Source organism: Octodon degus, unplaced genomic scaffold (genome assembly GCF_000260255.1).
Source record: "Octodon degus isolate 3935 unplaced genomic scaffold, OctDeg1.0 scaffold00110, whole genome shotgun sequence".
NCBI classification, from domain to species: Eukaryota; Metazoa; Chordata; class Mammalia; order Rodentia; family Octodontidae; genus Octodon; species Octodon degus.
The window spans coordinates 1,277,565-1,297,405 of NW_004524686.1; the positions used below are offsets into that span (position 1 = coordinate 1,277,565).

At 38.5% G+C, this 19,841-nt stretch overlaps 1 protein-coding gene across 1 annotated transcript in view; it reads right to left on the reverse strand.

Annotated features, from left to right (window-relative positions):
• The window catches only part of Kcnmb2 (potassium calcium-activated channel subfamily M regulatory beta subunit 2), a 303,871-nt gene that overhangs the window by 42,552 nt on the left and 241,478 nt on the right, over nucleotides 1–19,841 (reverse strand). Inside the window, exon 2 of the mRNA XM_004639334.2 lies at nucleotides 2,122–2,244. Coding sequence (XP_004639391.1) covers nucleotides 2,122–2,177 — 56 coding nt within the window. The 5' untranslated portion in view covers nucleotides 2,178–2,244. The remainder of the gene's footprint in view (nucleotides 1–2,121; nucleotides 2,245–19,841) is intronic.

Below are 19,841 nucleotides of genomic sequence, written 5' to 3' on the forward strand. Positions count from 1 at the left end.
CTATATCTATATCTATATCTATATCTATATCTATATCTATATACTTTTAAATAAGAAAATTGAGTACAAAATGCAGAATTTTTAAATAATATGAGATTTTAAAGTATTGGGGGTTGTGCAGAAAGATGATTCGATATGGAAAACAGCCCAAACATTTAGGAAAACATATGAAAGAATAGATATAAACAAACAAAGTAAATTTTCAGGTTATTGTTGGTGTCATGATGAACATTGAGATCTGCTCAAATTCTAGCTCTTTTCTAGGCTGTAACTTTACTTAAACATTATATATACATTTCTTTTTCATAACTAAAGTAACATAATGCACTCCATGGCATTTGGGCAATAAGGAAGTGAAAAGCCACAATTTTTCTTCCAGACTTTTGCCTATTTATATTTCTTTGGTGGCTTCATCTGTATTGGGGATGTAGTTTTTAATTGGCTGAGTTTTGGTTAACATTCTGTGAAAGCATTTTAGGGTGCTGAGGGACATATTAGAGTCTGTTATATATTAACAGAGGTTTTTGCTGTGAATATTAAAAAAGCTTCCAAACTTTTTCTGTAATAGATCATTATTGTAAAGAACAACTTTGCTCTTGGAAATTTTCAAAGGATTTTAATGTGTAGGTCATTTCAGGTTTTCTGAGGAATAAAAGCTCTTAAAACAATATTCAAGTCCCTCAGGTTCTTCTCCTTTTGCCCAGCGCCATTTATCAATCCTGATTTCTATCAGGTTCTGCTCGATGTGTGACTTGCTTAAGCTGCAATATGCTGTTAACGGCAGTTATATTTAAAATTTAGCTTCCCTTAAACTGAGTCCTAGCATAAGGTCACTGAGAAAGACATGCGGAAGAAGAAAACAAATGGAGAGACACAAAGTATTCTAAAATGATTATAGAACTTTGTGAACACATTTGTTTTCTAAACCCAAACAAGAGCATTTGAGTGAGCTGTGGAGTTATTTTGCCTTTCATTAACACAACCTTTGCTCTCTCATCGCTCTTTTGACTCCCCTAGTTCATCCTTCTTTTGAGGCCCTTCTTCCAAGGGCTTTGAGGGCTCCTTGCATTTCTACCTTGCCTCAGGACCTCTTGCAATTACTGCTGTCCTTCCTTACCATTTTCTCAGTGCCCAGAATTGCAGTTTTCACCATGATAGTTGTTGCATCGTGCACCTACTATTGCCAGGTACAATGTGAGATTCTGGAAAGCCAACTGAGAGTAGTACAGTCTGGATAAAGAGGGTGATGGCTCAGGGTGGCAGTGGGGATTCTGACTGGATATGTGAAGGCAGAGCCGGACATGTGGGTAGTGGCTGTGTGTGTGTGTGTGTGTGTGTGTGTGTGTGTGTATGTGTGAGTGTGTGTGTGTGTGTGTGAAGGGCATTTCTAAGATGGAATAGACTTCACAAAACCATGAAGTATAGTGAGCATGGAAACTGCAAGGAAGAGGAAGGCCACTGGGTCCGTGGCCACGCCCCTTTAGGGCATTCCATGTCCACATCTCAAAACAGAAAACTCAGTCGCAGTTTCTTTCCCTTTCACAGTAACTATTGTATCTGTATTGTATGATACAGAATATCTTCTGGAGCTTGTTTCCTCTTTCAGTTTTCTTACACCAGGGAGACAATACATTATTTCCACATGCAGGTCTCATTTATTTCACTTATGAATAGGGTCTCTAGTTGCATCCCTTTACCTATAAAAGCCTGGAGCTTATCTTTCTAAATAGCTGAGTAATACTTCACTAGGATTAGGCAAAGGAAAAAAGAAGGAAGGGAAAAAATATGTATATATGCACACAAGCTAGATAACACAGTTGTGCTATTAATTTCTATTAGTTCATTGCAAGGAACAGTTAGTGTTTATCTTGTTTGATCGATTTTGCGTGCCTGCACCTGGTCACCTGAGCAGCTGCTTTGAAGATAACAGTATGCAATATAATAACTATTGTTAACTTCCTATCATCTTGTTTTGAAATTGTGTGTCATTTTTGTTATTTTGTTTCTCTTTAAAGAACAAAAACAAAGTAGAACAAAAACCAAAGCATGAGTTGCCTACTGCTTTCCTGTTACCAACCTTTTGAGCTCTTCTAAAAATGCCCAGAGCTCTGGCATATTTACCTTTTCTCGTCATGTCTGTAAGATGAGGAGGTCCGACCACTGGTCCATATGAACATCTTAAAGGATGTTGGTCCAGGGGCTCCTTTCCTTACGGTGGAAGTCCTGGAGGAGTGGCAAAAAGACCTAGAAGAGACACACACTGAAGTTAAATCTGCTTCTTTGAGTTTGGGAGCTCGGTGCTAACACCACCCAGCCCCTCGCGTGTTGCCTCTCTCTGACAATACTAGGCATTTGATGCCAGGAGGGCAGGGGCTCTGTCTGGGCTGCATGGTGAGGTCACCTGCGAGTCTGGAGGACCAGCAGCCTTCACAATCTGCACTCCAGGCTGCTTGTTTAGAAATACCCACTCTGCTTTTTAAAAGCTCCCTTGTTTCTAATGCTTAGCTCAGAGTGAGCCTCTGCCTTAGGGGGTCATGGTTTCCCAATTCATGTTAAATTGTTTCTCCACCCCAAACTCTCTCCGTTAAGATAGAATGGCAGCCTGGTTGCATACTCTCTAGTATCCCACATTTCCTTGGATTTTGGTTCAGATTTGGATGCCAGGTCACCTTTAAGGTTGCTCTCTTACTGTCAGTGCCGTGATTCAGTGTATAGCACTGGAGCATCTGCCCAAGAAAATCACTGCCAGATACACAGTGGCTCCTCGAGGTCAGGTTGACAGGAGCGAGGTGTCATGGGATGTGTTCTTTTGGTGATAACTTGGCTTTGGGGAAGTTTTTTTTTACCTCCAAGCATAGTACTGAAAATAGGTATTATATATGCTTAATTTCCTACATCTAATTATGTAGGAACATGAAGGATCATTAAAATATTAATCCAATATAAAAATTAAAATGATAACACATTAGAACAAAGCGAGGAAGAGAGGTGACCCTTCACAGATGCACAATCATGAGTGGATTTCTTCTTGGCTAAAGTGGAATATGAATGCTAAGCACCAGACTGGAAATAATATTAGTAAGGACATTACCATTTACTGTCATAGTGACCAGATGCCTGGCACCTTGCATCTATTTTATTTTATTTTATTTTTTGTATTTGAGGGAAGGGTCTACAGTGGGTTCAGGGTCTCGCTACTAGACCAGACTCATAGTGATCCACCTGTTTGCAGCTTCCCAAGAGTTGGGATTACAGGCTTGCACCACCACACCCAGTTTCAGCTGCCATCTCAGTGTGCCCCTGGGGCACGGCTGGCACAGCAGGCCTGGGGGTCGAATCCTTGGCCCCTGCACCTGCTTGCAGGAACTTTACTCTGCTGAGCTATTTGGCTGGCCTTCACCTTGCATCTATTATTTGGACACATAGCATCTACAAAAGGCATATTTATGTATGCACCATGAAAACTCTGCAAGGTGGGTGGTGCTATTCTTTCCAAATCACAAACGATGCTTTTGGGAGATGCAGATATATGTTTACATTTAGAAGAAGAGCAGCTGTGCTTCAAATCCATGCCTTCTTGCCTCCCATTCTTAGTCTCTCTAGAGTTCCGCAAGCCCGTGGTCCAGCCCTGGGCTTGTGGAATGTAACACCTGTATGCATTGCCCGGGCTCTTGTTGCAATGTTGATTCTGATTCAGTGGGAATAAGCTGGGGCCTGAGATACAGGGGGTTCTAACCAGCCAGTGTTGGTGATTCCCAGACAACACTGAGTCGTAAAGGCTCAGAGCGTGTACTCAGAGTAAGCGGTCGGCCATAGGCCTGGTTTCAACACCAAATACTGGTCACTTTGGGAGAGCCAGGTATCGCCTTTCCCACTCAGTTATCTCTGTGTCATGGAGATTTTGAAGTGAGGAATCATCAGAGTCCTCCAGTGTTGAATAATGAGTGTAAGATTGTAGTAAGACATTGTGGAGTGACTCTTTTGGAAAAGATCTCAGAATAACTCCTTGAGTCTGTATCAGAGACATAAGGGGTAAAACGTAGCAGAGGTTTTGCAATTAGTGCAGCTCTGAGCAGTACTATGTTCCTGAGTGGTCCCCTAAGATAATAAATGAGTAAGGTGTACACCTGAATAAATACTTTGGACAGTTGTAGGAAGATTTAGAAATTGAATCTGCTAGCTCTTTAATTACTTGGACCTGGGACATTTAAAGCTACTTACATTCCTTTTCAAACATCTTTAAAATATCAAATACATAGGGATTAAATTAATTATCAAAACCAGTTGACCACCGGAGATGACTTAAACCTAAGTTGGCTAAATTACTTTATCAGAATGTGATGATATAAAGATTTTGGGGGTATTTTAATACGGGCTCTGGTGGAATCCTCCAGTTGCTTCAGTTATTCCTTTAAAGTATTGGAGATATAGAATAGACCAATAAAAGCGGTACAGTTTGAGCCTAGATAAAGTAATAAATTCCCAAGTGCTCTCCTATTATTGGTTATTAGCCAGGATATAATAGACACATCATGGAATTATCTGAATGCCTTGAAGTAATTCAAAGTAAAAGAAGTTGCAGTGATTTCAGTGTTTTTAAGCTGCCTTTTGGATTGTATCATTTTAGCATTTGCATTTAGCTCTGTTGTTTCAGAAAGAGGGAGATGAAAAATATATTTATTGTACTTAACTGTCTAAAGCAGGAAGAAAAGATTTAATGCCTCCTTAGGTTATTCCAATAAGTGGACTTGGAGTTTCTCCACCCTAGTTTTCTTTCACAAAGACAAACTGTTACTTAAAACCTGATAGATTCATTGTCAATTAAAAATGAAAGGAAGAAGTTGCTCAAAGGATAACAGTATAAAGATTCAGTGGAGGTTGAAAAAAAGTTCCCAGGCTTCAAAGAAATACCAAGGATCCACAGGCTTCTGGTGGAAGCTGGTTTGGAGTTTCTTTTCCAGCTCAAAGGCAGCTCCTTTGTAATTAATTCTGCTCACATTATAAGTCAAGGATCATTTCATTTAAATTGTGATTAGGAAAGTGATACAAAGACAAAAATTCCCAGGCTTTTAAGATATTTTGCAATTTGAAACCCCAGAGTGAAGCAGGGTTCAGTGTTATGACAGTGATTGTGCAGGATGGTGGGCAGTGGGCAGGAAACCTTGATCTTATTCAGCCATTAAAGGGTCTAGGAACGGGACAAAGCTGACAGAACCATTAGTGCACGAGTACAAATCAGGACGTCCCCAGGACAGGCCAGTACCTTAGTCACTCGCTGCATAAGGCAGCGCCCAGAAGCACAGCAGTTGTGTTTGCTGTCTGGACCATCTAGGTGTCTACGGCAAAGTGTGACCTCTGGTGTTACACTGGCCTTGTGCTCTGTGGCTCTTCATAACTGACAACCGATGACATCTCCCTGATCTGTCCCTTAGCTTGAGATCTCAGTAGAACTAACTTTCCTGCCCAAATATGTATTCGTGTCCTAATTAACAAACCAAAGTCTTCTCTCCTCCTTGCTGCCTTGTGTTCTCTTTTATTGACATGAACTGAAAGTTTCTATTGCTTGCTGAACTGTCATTCAATAAGGTTTTATTTTCAGAAAGGACAGCACGGCCTGAAGACAAGAAGATGAGCAGGAATGGCAGATGGAGTCATTTTTTTGTTTGCTCCCTGGCATCACCACCTACCAACTGTGTGACTCTGGACAAGGCAATGTCACATCTCCGAGTTTTAGTTTTCTCAACTGTAAAAATGGGAATAATACTACTTGTCTTTTGGGGTTACTTGGGAGATTAAGTGAGATAACAGATACAAAAGAATCTAAAATACATCATGGCACATAATAGCACAAACTAAACACTAGTTTACTTGTTTTCTACCCTTATTATTAAACTTAAAAACAATTAGATTAGATTTTTAGCTTTTTAAAAAACAAGCCAATGAAGTTCCTTTGTAGTTGTGCCTTGAGACTATTGGTTTTTTTTAATCCTTTGAGGATGGTGGCAACAGAGAAAATATTGAGATGATAAAATCTGAAATATGTTCTCATTAGGACTAAGTTATGATACTATTCTGAGCAAGAATATGCCTCTGAATAAGTAAGGATATGCCTCTGAATGGGGATTAAAGTCATCAGGGAAAGCTTCAAAAACACGTGGGCTGGATCTCATCTGAGACCACAGAGGGTCTCTGGGGGAGGTCCCTGGTGGTGCTATTCTAAAAAGGCTGTCCAGGTAATTCTCATGGGCAACCAAGGAGGGAGACACTACTCTGGTCTCTCACATTCTGAATTAACACAGGTGGGGCCCTTTATAGCTACTCCTGTCTCTAGAGGCACCAGCTATAGAGTAGCAGTTCTACAGCACAGCTCTACGCTGTGGCTTCTGGCTCCTCTCAGCACTGGGCTGGGCCTGGCCGCGAGGTGACAGCTGCAAGGACAAGTGGGCTGTGGAGCAAGGAAGGCCTGAAGTGGATGTGGTTTCCTTGTGTCAGTGGCCTTGGGCTGTGCATATGGGATTCTCTTAATGCACTCTGCTTTATTGAGTGAGCATTCAGGAGCCAACAGGACCATTTAACACATAATTACACACCAAATCTTGCATAAAATTGTAACACTAATGACATCACAGTGGCAACTTAAAAGGTCACTCTAAGCACAGAAATTTAGGGTTGCTCCAAATACAAATGCAGAAGACTATATATCTATTCTGAAATTATATGTTCTTCCAAAGAGTTGAGTTGTTTTGGCTTCAGGACTTTTGAGGGAGAAGCCAAATGTATGGGGATAATTTTAAACCTGGTGATTTAATTTAGAAAATATTGGTACTTACTAGGAGCAATTTTAAATATCATTGGAATGTTTTCCTCTAAAATCACACATTTTCCCTTATTCTAATTTATTCATTTGCATATCTGTTTACCATGCATTTATTAAGTGACTTTTATATGCCAGGCAAATACTGCATGCTGTGAACACCAGGGCCTTCAGTCCTGGAGATTCTAAGCAGTGCACAGTTCATGGAACAGACAGAATTATCAAGTCAACATTTGAACTATACTGGATACTAGACCTGCTCTTTCCAACTAAGGCTGCTTGCTATGACTTCCCAGAGGTTTTTCCAAATAGTTGTTTGTCCCTCCATGTGCTACGTAACCTTTTGGCTTGATGAATCTGCTGGCATGGATCATCTTCCTCTAACAGTATTTTACGTCTACTGAGGGGACATCACTTCCCTAGTTTTTCTAGGTGTTATTGCAATTGCTTTGGTAGATTGCTCTCTTTCCTATTCATTCTTTAATGTTAACATATTTTTGAAGAGTAGCAGGCACTACTGGAAAGTCTCTTGACAATGCCTTATAGCAAGACTGAAGATAACTTTTGCCTCCAGTTGATGTCTAGAAGGCTGAGATCCATTTACTACCTAGCTATAGAAATGAAGAAGCAAACTGCTATACTATCACCTCTTAGAGAAAAATCAAATAAGAAACAAAGAATTTTCTAAATTTTTATTGCAGGGTGCTTTGCAGTTACCAGGATCCCAAGATATGGGCTCTTTGGCTGGTAATGGGGTGGTTATCACCCATGATCTCCATCACATGTTACATAGATGAACTGTTATTCAGGTAATCATGACACATTATACTTCTGTTTCAAGAAGCAGTTACAAAATGAACCTGTCTTTTATCCTGGTAGTAACTTGGCTCACTGAACTCAGTGGAAGACTTTTTTCTTTTTGGCAAAGCAAGAGTAAAATTATTTTGCAGAAAGCAAGAGGAAAAAATAAGAAGTTACTCTCCCCTAGATCAATAAACTTCTATTCAGAGATTCTGGGATTATAATTTTCATTCTGTTATTGAGTAATTATATAAATGAAAAACACTCCTTTATCCTACATTCACCATCCATGAAAAGACTACTGTGGAGTTAAACTCTTATTCATTTCATTAATTTAGCATTTATTCCTTTGCTCAGCTAATATTTATTAAAGATGTAACCGTGTGGCAAGCACTGAGTTTGGTGTTGGGGTGATATCAATGAACACAGCAGATAATGACCCTCCTCTTCTGGGAGTCAAGGTTTAGAGGAGGAGGCACAATGGTCAGATTTGTGAGTTGAGGTGTCTTTAATAAAAGATTGTTATGCATACTTGAAAAGAATGAAGTGAGATTTGGATCCCATCTACAGTTACAACATCTGTCAGTAATGAGTAACTCAAGGCTCAGTTTAAAGAGCTTTGAAACTAGTTGCAGGTTGAAATCCCAGCTCTATGATATAGTAATTATGCAACCTAAATACATGGTTAAATTCCACTGAGTCTCATTTTCTTCATCAAGAAAACTGAGGTAATAGTGTAGATCACACAGGATTGCCATGTGAATGATTTGAAGTAATATATGGCATTAAATAGGCACTCAGTAAATGTTAGGTTTTTTCCTATTTGGAGGAAATAGCGGATTTCCTTGCCAAATTTGCCATTCTGATACAACAAGACATCTATTTGATTCATTTTTTTTTTCAAATAAAAAGTTCCTTGTAGAAATGCAAAACACTTTTCTACATGGTCTTTCTTAGTCTACTCTTCTACAATTCATTTCTTAATGAGCTTTTCAAGTGGATAATCACAAGTGATGTTCAGTGTGATTCCTTCCATGCTTCGTATTTTAAACCAGTTTAATTGTCAGACATTTCTCTCTATTGGGCATAACACATACACAGCTGGTATAAGAAAACCTGCTCACAATTCATGGGTGCCTCTTAGATTGGTACAAGTGACAGATTTATGCAGGACCATCCATTCCTTCTCAGTGCCTGTGGCTTAACTCTTACATCTATTTCAATTGAGAATCAACAGAGTCAAACTGTAATAAGAGTTCTTTATAGAGAGAATTGGAAACAACAATGATTGACATAAGTATGTGAGATACTTCTTTAGACTAACATATGTAATTAATTTATATGCATTATTTCATTTGCTAGTGATTATAAATCTCTCAATTTACTAGGGAGGATACTCATATTCAGACAAGTAAAAATTTCAAGTCCACATAGCTGTTAAGAGGTCAGAATTTCAATCCAAGCCTGTCCAACTCTAAAACCGATGCTTTCTCACCCTCGATTTCCTAGGAAAACCAAGTGACAAAAGCAATATTAAACAAATGATTCCTGCTAAATCATGGTGAAAACTTTCATTTTGTTTATTTCTTGAGCATTATATTTTTTATTACATCAGAGAGAGGGAGACAGACAGACAGACAGACAGACACAGACACAGAAAGAGAGACAGAGAGAGACAGACAGAGAGTGATAGAGAGACAGAGAGAGACAGAAAGAGACAGAGAGATACAGAGACAGAGAGACACAGAGACTCACACAGAGACAGAGAGACAAAGAGAGAGAGAGACAGAGAGAGACACACACAGAGAGACAGAGAGAAACACAGGGACAGAGACAGACACACAGAGACACACACAGAGAGAGACACAGAGAGAGAGAGAGAGAGAGAGAGAGAGAGAGAGAGAGAGAGACAGAGAGAGAGAGACAGAGAGAATGGATGAGGGAAAGGAGAAGAATAAGGAGTTAGAAAAGGCAAAGTAAAAAAATGGTAAAAACATGGACTCAAACTCAGGCTTTGCTCCCAACCGTGTGGCCCTGGTCAAAATTCTTATGCTTTTCTATCTCTGTCTTGTATTCTGTTAAATGAGGACAATCATGATAGCATATCTCATAGAAGTGTTGTGAAGATTGAGTTAATTTATGTGGTATGCTTTGTGATACTACAATGAAATAATAGTATGTGTAATATCTATACTTAGGTAACTGCAGATACTGTATGCAACATGAACATCACAAGTTGTATATATCATATATATCTGTATACATATCTTTGTTAATATATGAATATATAAAATATATGAAAAATGTTGAGGTCAGGGAGATAACTCAGTTGTCTAAGTGCAAGGACTTGGGTTCGATCCCCAGTACCATATGCCTGCTAGCCCCAGAAATCTGGGCACATAGTTCTGGCCACTGAAACTGGGCATGGTGGCACACAACTATAATCCCAGCACTGGGGAAGCTGAGACAGGAGGATCACTAAGAGTCTGAGTTGCGTAGCAAGACCCTGTAACAAATAAATAAAAAATTAAAGGTTAAAACAACTTTTTTTCTAAAGTATCTGTTGTATGGGAAACATTAAGTTCCTGCTACTTTTACTTTGGAGTGCATCAAATATACATTATGTTTGGAAGAGAAAGAGTCTATGTAAAGGTACACATAGTTCAATGTATTCAGCAAATATTCATAAATGAGATCATTAATTTTTCATTAAGGAAAGAGTGAGGAAAAGAGTTGACCACAGAAACAACATTACATTGGCCATTAATTCATTTGTAATGGGGGCACCTTTGCTCACCATTTCTTGTGTGTAACATGAAATAATTTAGAGATAATTCTAAGGTTCCTATCATCAGAAAATTTTTATTTTGTTCTGCTTTGGAAAATTGCAAGCAAGATCGGTTCCTGTGACTTATCTGACTTCCAATTTGTCTTTGGTTAAATAAAATTTCTATTTTATGTTTTGTTGATTTCTTAAATGAGGTGTTTAGTAAGGCTCATGGGAAGCCTCATAAAGCTGAGCGGAGATGGAACACCTAATGGGTAGGTAGAATGGGAGCACTCAGTGGTCCTTGCACATGATTTCTGCAGACCCATGTTCCCGTGGAGTCAGGCATCAGGGCATGAACCTTGTCTTGACTGTGTGCCATCCAGTGATTCCTTTCTTATTTCTTCCACTCCCTGATCTGTATGCCCACAAAACCTTTTCTCTAAGCCACTTGTTAAATCTCTGCATCTCTGCTCTCTCCTAAAGGGAGCTAGTGATCTCTCTTTTTTTTTCTTTTTTTTAAGCTAGTGATCTTATCATGGAGATTTTAGGTATTATGGCAGGTTCATGAGAGAACTATTTTGGAGCCTAAAAAATATGGTTCAGGTGTCATCTTCCTCTGCCCTATTGTGATGGTCATTAGATAAACTATTAATGAATTTCTGCAGTTTCTTACTATCAGCTCTCTGAGCTAACTGCAGATCCTGGGCATAGTTTTGTTCCTGGAGAAGCCAGAATTCTGCGTGTGATGTTGTTAGACTCAACTGGGTCATTCAGTCCTTTCTTTTTGTTAATAGGACAAAGACTCCTTTGATATATCCATATCTTTCATTGTTACATGGAATCATTATTAAAAATGGTTTATGTTCATGGGATTTAGGTAAAGAGAGATGATGAAGAAGAGGTTCAGGTAAGAAAGTTAAAGGTGGTCTGTTATTCCCTGCTGTTTCTCAAACCATAAGCAATCAGTCATCTAACTTTCATGATATACCTTCTTAACATCTTTTGAGAGCAGTCTATAAAACCCATGTTTATAAGTTTTAATGTTCCAGTCATTACACTAGAAAGCGCATAAACAGGAGAGAGTCCAATTATTCTAATAACATTATACCCCAAATATTATCATTTCAGCGGGCAATTAAAAATAAAGATTATTAATGATATAACACATTTAAAGATATCAAGACTTTTCAGTTCAACGTATATTTAAAATTTTTAATATACTGCAGTGAAGATTAAGCATGTATGAAGTGCTCAACAGCTATATAGGACTGTTTGGAAATCTTTCTTCTGCAATGATATGAGTTATAGCAAAATAATTAAATGTAAAATAAATAATATTTTTGTTTATTGAGTACTTGCTATGAAATGGGACCTGTGTTTTGTATGCATTAGAGCAATAACCCTATCAAGTGTGTGTTTTTACCCATTTTATGCATGAGGTTTTGCTAAGGCGTCGATTAAGTAATTTGCCCCAAATAATGCAAATTTTAAAGTGGTTTGAATTTTAAGATTCAGACTCAGGTCAGTTTGATGCTAAACCCATCTTCCCTTATCTAATGAATCGCTAGTCTAGCCTTCTGACTGCTTGTGCTGCCTTGTAGCAGAATGGTTGGATACAGCTGTTTCAAGTATAGCAGCGCCAGGGAGATGGCTCAGTGGAATAAGTGCTTCTCTGGCAAGCGCAAGGGCCTGAGTTCAATCCCCGGTTCCGGAAAAAAAAAAAAAACCCTCAAGTATAGCAGGGCACTAGGTGATTGAAGTTTATAAAAAATTATTATGCATTTTTTAAAAAATTAGAACAAAGGAATTTAAAATTTCCTAGCATAAAGAACTGATAAAAGTTCAAGGAGCTGGCAACGCTACTTACCTTGGGTTGATCATTCTACATCTTGTATAAATGTCAAATTATTACAATGTATTCCACAAAAGGGCACAGTTATCATGCATGGATTAAACAATTTAAAACATAAACAGATAACTGAGAGAAAGATTGTTGCAGAGGGTGCCAGCATTATCCTTAGCAGGATATTTAGAGAAAAGACTTCTTGGAGGTCAAGGACAGGGATTGCACACAGTGAATCCTACCAGACAGTGAGTCCTCCTCTAAAGAACTATTAGAGTTGTTTCGAAAGGACTTGGAACCAATTTAAAGATGGGCCAGACAGGACAGTCAGCATAGGGATCAGGATGACAATTAAAATGGATGGAAGTGCAGCAAATATGTTTCACTTGTGATTTCAGAATATTATTTTAAAAAACGGGTCACCATTTGAAGATGTTAAACAACCAACATGTTACATTAAAATTGGTAAATATAGAGAAAGAATCCATCGTTTCCCTTACTTTTTCATATTAACTGAATTGCTGGGAAGCCAAGTAGTTGTGAAGTAAATTTTATTGAAGTATTTCATCTGTTAGGGAGGATGGGACAATAGATTTAAAGAAACATCCTTTGCCATTCTAAATGAGTTGCTGTACATAGACCTTTGTTCTTAGAGACTGTTACCAGACAAAAAAGAGAAAGAAACCCTCAACTTATAGAAAGTTAGGAAAACAGAAGAACATGGTATAAAATTCTGGTGACGTAATCAGCAAATTGCGATCTGATGGAGACTCCTGGGAAGTGGCTCTGAGCAGAATTTGCTATTAATCAATTGGCTGTCCATGTTTACTTGTGAGTCTGTCCAAGGCCTAGGTCCCTTGTCTAGAGATGGGCAGGGAACTCATAGTAAGTGAACTTCCTGAGTCACTGGTCCTAGGTAAGCCTTGTAGTGACCTGTGAAGCTATGACACCTCAAACAACAAGACAAAGCCTCAGCTAAGGCCACCTGTCTCCAACTTACTTAGCTAGATAAAGACTGTAGCTGCAGGCATCTCATTACTACAGCAAAGGCCTTCCTGGAGACAATGTAGTTCTCCAACATTAACATAATTTATTACTTGGAGAAGTTCTTGGTTGGACTCCTAAGGTCCTCCCAAGCTCAGATTCCCTAGCTTCCTTCAGTATTTCCCTCCTTTGTTTTATAATCAAATAAATATGGGCCACCTAGAGAATTTCTCTGTCCTAGCCTCCAGAGAATCTCAAATTCTACTAGAGGGCTTTGAAACTCTCGGAGCCTTAAAATCATACTACTTGACCCTTTTATTTAAACCTTCTCTATACACTTGTTTGGGAGATTGTGGACCTTATTAATCTGTGATAACTAGAGGGTAATAGTAGTGCAAATGAAATCTTAAGATGTGGAGTCTTTAACAAGTAAATCTCAAAGATAACATGGAGATAGAATCTATAGAGTGATTGTAATTTGAAAGACATGTTGACCAATTACAATGGATGAACATAAGATTTTATAGACTATAAAGGGTAAAAAAAATCATGTTTTTCTGTTCTAATCTTTATTTGTTCCATTACAGTTATTTTAAAATTACATTTTCTGCAATATACATCTAGTCAGTTGTTTGCTTACATTCATTGATGGATTCCTATTATTGGTAGGCCAACCTAAGAAAAATTTTACAGTGTTTGACTTCAAGAAGGGAATCATAGGTGTGAAGTTTAGGGAAAGTTTCCAGTGATTATTGTCCATTGTGGATCCTGGAGCCAGAAATTATTTCAGATGATGTGATCTCTCCTCAAGTCTAGAATTTACTGATCACTGGATGAAAAGATTTCTTTAAGGAAGTAAGGTGACAAATTAACCTAAGATGGTGACATAATATTGATGTTTTATAGAATTTACCAAAATTTATCAGTTACTATATATGTCTGTTCATTAAAAAGTGACACACCTGCAGTATTTAAATGGCAATGGAATATGCATCTCTGACAAAACTGAACAAAAAAGGGGGATATAAATGAAGGACCATTTTGTATCTGTACATGCAAAATAGGATAGATACACAGCTGCTTTCTCTTAATTCAATGGGAAGAAAGATTTGTACTGATAGTGTTTGGACAGGATATCCTGTCTGCATCTTGTACTATGAATAATCACTACGAAGACAACAATATGCAATGTATTAATTATTGAAACTGTCCTACTAATCTGTTTTGAAACTGTTTCATTGCTATTTGTTTCTCAATAAAATTAATTAAAATTTTTTTTTTAAAAGTGACATACTAAACCCTTTGTACTCTGAGACTCATAAGACTCCCCTGTACCTGTTTTTTCAATCCCTTTGGGCCATGCTAAATGAGGTGTAAGCCAGTTATTGATTAAATACTTGCAGTGATGAGGAACCTGCTTTCTCCAGAGACAGCTTTTCCCATAGCCAATCATCATACCTGATGGGGAGTGTCTCCATAAACGGAGCTGGAATCTGCCTCCCTGTAGTTCCAGGACTACTCCTGGTTCTGCCTGCTGGATTGTTTCCAAGATGTCTTAGAACAGCTACAACCATTTGGCAATTGTTCCTCACTATAAGCTGCATGTTACTCCAACTGTTCCTCACAGGACACAATCTTAATTCTCTTTTTATTCTGGTCACCTCCCTGGGCTCTGCTTCATGCTTACTATTACCCTGCCATGTGGGCATGATAGCATTTACTGTTTAACTGTGTTGTATATATTTGAATAAATTTAATTACCACGAAAACTTATAACTAGAGGTCAAAAGTCAGAACCTGAAATTTCATACTTGTTTTGCAAAAGGCCATGCAAAGGTCCTAGGTTTTAATTAGAAGATTGTGTTTCATTGTGCATTAGTATTGTTTAAATTTTTATTCTTTGATCTTTTAATTTTATTGAGCTAGAGTTTTTCAGTGCTGTGCAGACTGGCTTTGAACTCTGAGGCCCAGACAACCTTTCTGCCTCAGCCTTCCAACACTGGGATTACAGCGACGTATGGCCACACCTTGCACACTAATTATATTTTGTAGAAGTGTCACATTTTAAAACAAGGAACTAGTAACTTTTTTTTTTTTTTTGGTTTTTTTTTGGCGGAACCAGGGATTGAACTCAGATCCTTGTGTTTGCCAGTCAAGCACTTATCCTACTGAGCCATTTAATGCCTGTACCAGATAGTGACAGAATCACACTCTGCCTGCTGCTGCATATTGTACACTATGTTATGCAGAATTCACTCTGACGATGATTTAGCTCTACCTTATATTATTAAGAGAAATGACCTATACTCTATATTGTAGATAATACATAGTTTAGATAAAGTAGGTATCATATACCACACAGGATGTGAAGGATTAATTCTCAACTTTTAGATAGTATCAGGAAGATGGGAAGTCTTGGCCACAACTACATGCTTGGTGAATTTTAATAAACATTAACTGGCAATCTGTTAGCAATTTTCACGTGAGCTATGTATTTGTTCTTACTGCAGAAAGTCAAAGACTATGATATATCGTCCAAACTTGGATGCATTTCAAGAATCAGCTTGTGAATATCACATGGCATAAAGAAAAGAGAACCTGGTTCTGATAGTTCTATACTCACGTTTGTGTGAAGATGGTTCTAGAAGACTCATAGGCCACAGATGTCTTTTACTACATTACAGAGGAGCTTCTAGGCAGAACTCAGATCAAAGGGATAAGAAAGTATTGAGAACTTAGATAGAAGGAACACACAGTTTCCTCTTAGAATGGTACTAGGTTTATAAATGACATGTGGACTATTGGTCTCGTTTTGAGATCATCATCTCTCCAGTGCTCATTTTTGATATATTGTCAGTGATGGTATGGATAGGAAGGACTGTATTGTCATTTCAGTCTTGAATGGAGAAGAACAGTTTTGTATTCAGATGCACTTCTTGGCAAGCCTACCACTGCTGTCTCATTGCAGCCCAGAGCTGGACTCCTCAGTGCCTTTCCTGGCTCTGGTGCACAGGTCAGGACTGGACTGCCCACCTCTCTTCTGGAGTGTGAATGGTGGCAAAGGGTTCTGTCCAACACAATGAGTGGAGGTCCTCACCGTGCAACTTTGCACAGAGCCCATGCCTTAGATGATTTGATGCCATGAACTCTGAGCCTTTTCTTACCTGCCCTGGATTTAACAGAGTCCTGAAGACAAACAGAGATAAAATCAAGGTAATATATGGAACAGAGATCTTGAATGGTTAAAATGGTTTACATATATATTTCCTATCCTGCACTTTCTATTTTTTTCACCTTATATTGTCTTAAGGATAGTCTGAAGAGGGTGTACTAATGAAAGCTAGGCCATAATTGCTATAATCTGAATTCTCCCAAAGAATCATGTGTTAAAATGCCCTCTTTAATGTGATAATATTAAGGATTAATGGGATTAAACCATAAGGGTGCAACTCTGATAAATGGGACTAAGAACTATATAAAAAAGACTTCACACGGTGTTTGGCCCTTTTGGGAGCATCGGTCTGCTACTGTGTGAGGCTATCATTGTGAAAATATGCCACCACTTTGGTCTTAGACTTATTGTGAGAAAACAAATTTCTATTCTTCACGTATTACCTACTCTGAGGCATTTCGTTACAGAAGTTTGGGCTGGCTAAAACACTAATAGAAGTCAACAATCTTGCACTGAAATAACTTTGACTAAATATTTTGAGTAAGAGCACAGAGAACAGTTTGTCTGTGGCTGAAGTGATGATGTAATAGCTTTTTGTCTGTAAATGAAAACTGGTGAATGGAGACCAACCTCATGCAGCTTGGCAAGTGTTTCAGCAAGAGGAAATGAGGTATCATAAAGCTTTGGAAGAATGTCCTGGGCAGATTTCTAGGCTTCCAACAAGGAATGTTGATCTGAAATCTGAGTAAGTAGAAAGAGTGGGGAGGAAGAAGCAATAAACATGCATATCTGGCAATTTCTAAGACATGCACAGTTGCTTCGCAGCATTCCAATAATGATCATATCCTGCGTGTAAGAACCTCCTCCTGTTAAAAGTACATTTGACTGAACAAAAGAGGTAAAACCTATTTCTTACCCTGGACTCAGATTTTGAAAGGTGGAAAGTCAAAGTGAAGTTATTGAGCACTTATTGCTACAAAAAAATCATCTTTTATGCAAATACGTATAGATCATATTGACAGTGAGAAAGGAGTAAGAGAATAGTGAGTGGAAGTACAATACATTAGGTACACAGTAAGATTAGGAATGAAGGATTTCTGTGGGTGTAGCAAGGAAGAAGAAAGGGAGGATTGAAAGCCTTTTTTTCTTGTCCCTTTTCCTATCCAGAAAAGAGCAGCCATGGCTGGGGGATCTGGAAGCAGTGTGCCTGGGGCCTTCGGATGTGTTGGCCCATGTCACACTTCCCCTTGCCCAGTGCAAAATAAGTAATGGATTTCATAGAATAAGTAACATCACAGATTTCTTCTCTTTTTCAAGCTTTTGTCAGACCTTAAAGATCTGCAGTTTTTGATGTGGTTAAGCAAGGGCTGTGAATGCTGCTGTCTTTGAATTCTCAAAAAACCACACCGGAGTTCAGATCAAGCTAATTCTCCAGTCTGGAAAAGGTGGAAACTGAGGTCTGTGCTCAGCAGAGATGGAAAAGTATTTTCACCAGTTAGATAAGGAACCCACTCATTTTTACATGCTCTAGTTTTTAAAGACTTGTCTCAAATGAGTCATTTTAATAAGTATTTCTTGAGCACCTAGTATACACAATACTTTGTTATCTGCATAAGGAAATTTAGTAGAGAATAAAGCAGTTCCTTGTAAAGCTATTAAGTTAAACACGAAATTACAAAAATGACCATTTTGACTGACATAAATAGCAATTTCATGTATCTCTAGTACATTAAAGTGGGGATAAAATGATACAGATACTAAATAAGAATTGTTAATATATCATATCAGTTGGTGTCAGTAACCATGAAGAAGGCTTCTTAAGATAAGAAGATTTGTAAAAGGAAGGGGTTGGTGATTTATATGTCAGCACCCAAGGGAAGTAAGGTGAAGATCCAAAGGAAGTAGAGGATTTGGCCACAGGAAAGTAGGTAGGATTTCTCTATGAGATAAAGAAGTGAAGGATTTCACATTCAAGCAGGAGAATAGCAAGTTGAAAGGCTTAGGTGACCATTCTTACTACTTTTGAGAAACAGCAAGAGCCTAATGCAGCTGATGCCAAGTGAGTCATGTGGACAAGATGCAGTTGGGTTAGAGAGCTGGCAGGAAGTCGAGTCACAGAAGGGCTGTAGGTAGTGGTCAGGACTTCTGCTCAGAGTGAAATGAGAGCACAGAGGGATGTGATCAATGCAGATCTGATGGAGCCCCTGTGGCTTATGTTGCCAGAATAGATAGTGGTGGGCAAGCAAGGTGGCAGGGCACCTCCCTGAGGCAGGGAGTCCTATACTGAGTTTGTAGAAACCATCAAGACAAGAAGCAGTAGGGCAAGGGGGGCAGTGAGATAGCCATGGAGATGCTGACCCTGTTTTGAAGGAAGGGTTGACAGGATTTGCTGAGAGTTTGTAGAGTTCATGAGAAATAAAGCAGTCAACAATGATTTTATAAACATGGGTATGTGTATATCAATATGATGCCTTTAACACTTTCAAGAAGACAATTAGAAGAGGAATTCATTCTAGTTGGGAAGCTAAGTCTGAGAAGTAGCCTATAGGTCCCTCAGTTGATGAGTGGATAAAAAAATGTGGCATTTGTATATAATAGAGTATCAATCTGCCATCAAAAATGATAAACTTGAGTTATTTGTAGGCAAATGGGACCATCTTGAGACCCTAATGTTAAGTGAGATAAATTAGACACACAATTTATGTATCACAAAACTATCTTTGCATGAAAAACCTGAAATATAAATAAAGATCAAAATAAAGAGTAGATAATAGGAAATGGACAGCTGTATCTTTTGCAAAAGGGAAGATGACCAGGAGATGGAGGGAAGGGGATGAAAAGGATGCAACTGAGTTATGTGCATGCACTAGCTCCCCACAAGGAATGCAACCTTGCAAGCATGGACTCATCAAAATAAAAATTAAAAAGAATGATTTTAAGAATAGCATGACTTTATATAATGGGGTAAATGGATAATCATAATTTAATGTTATTTATGCTCTTTAAAATAAAAGATGGCTGAGGGAATTTCACGCAATGGCCTTCCCCAAGAATATCAATTGGACTTATCCTGGGCCGATAAGATCTCTCTGCTCTTACCCAGAGCAATCCTGGTGTCAACAAACCAAAAAGTCACACAAATCTGGGTTCTGACTCTGACATTTAGCAAAGGTGTGAGGTATCTTCCCTGGGATCCACTGCCTCCTGTTAGCTGGAGCTAACAGAACTATTGGCGCGGTGGCTGTCATTAAATGAGGTAATGCATGTGAGTGTCTGGCTGTAATGTCTTACATGATTTCAGCAGGAGTACAACAAGTGAGGACACTACCAGAGTGCTTGGCAGCCTTCTACCACATTTCAAATATTTTATCTGACTTGACTTTGGAAACTTTTTGTTTTTAACTGAGAATCATTTTATAGCACTTTTTTTTTTTTTATGCTATTAAACATAATAGTC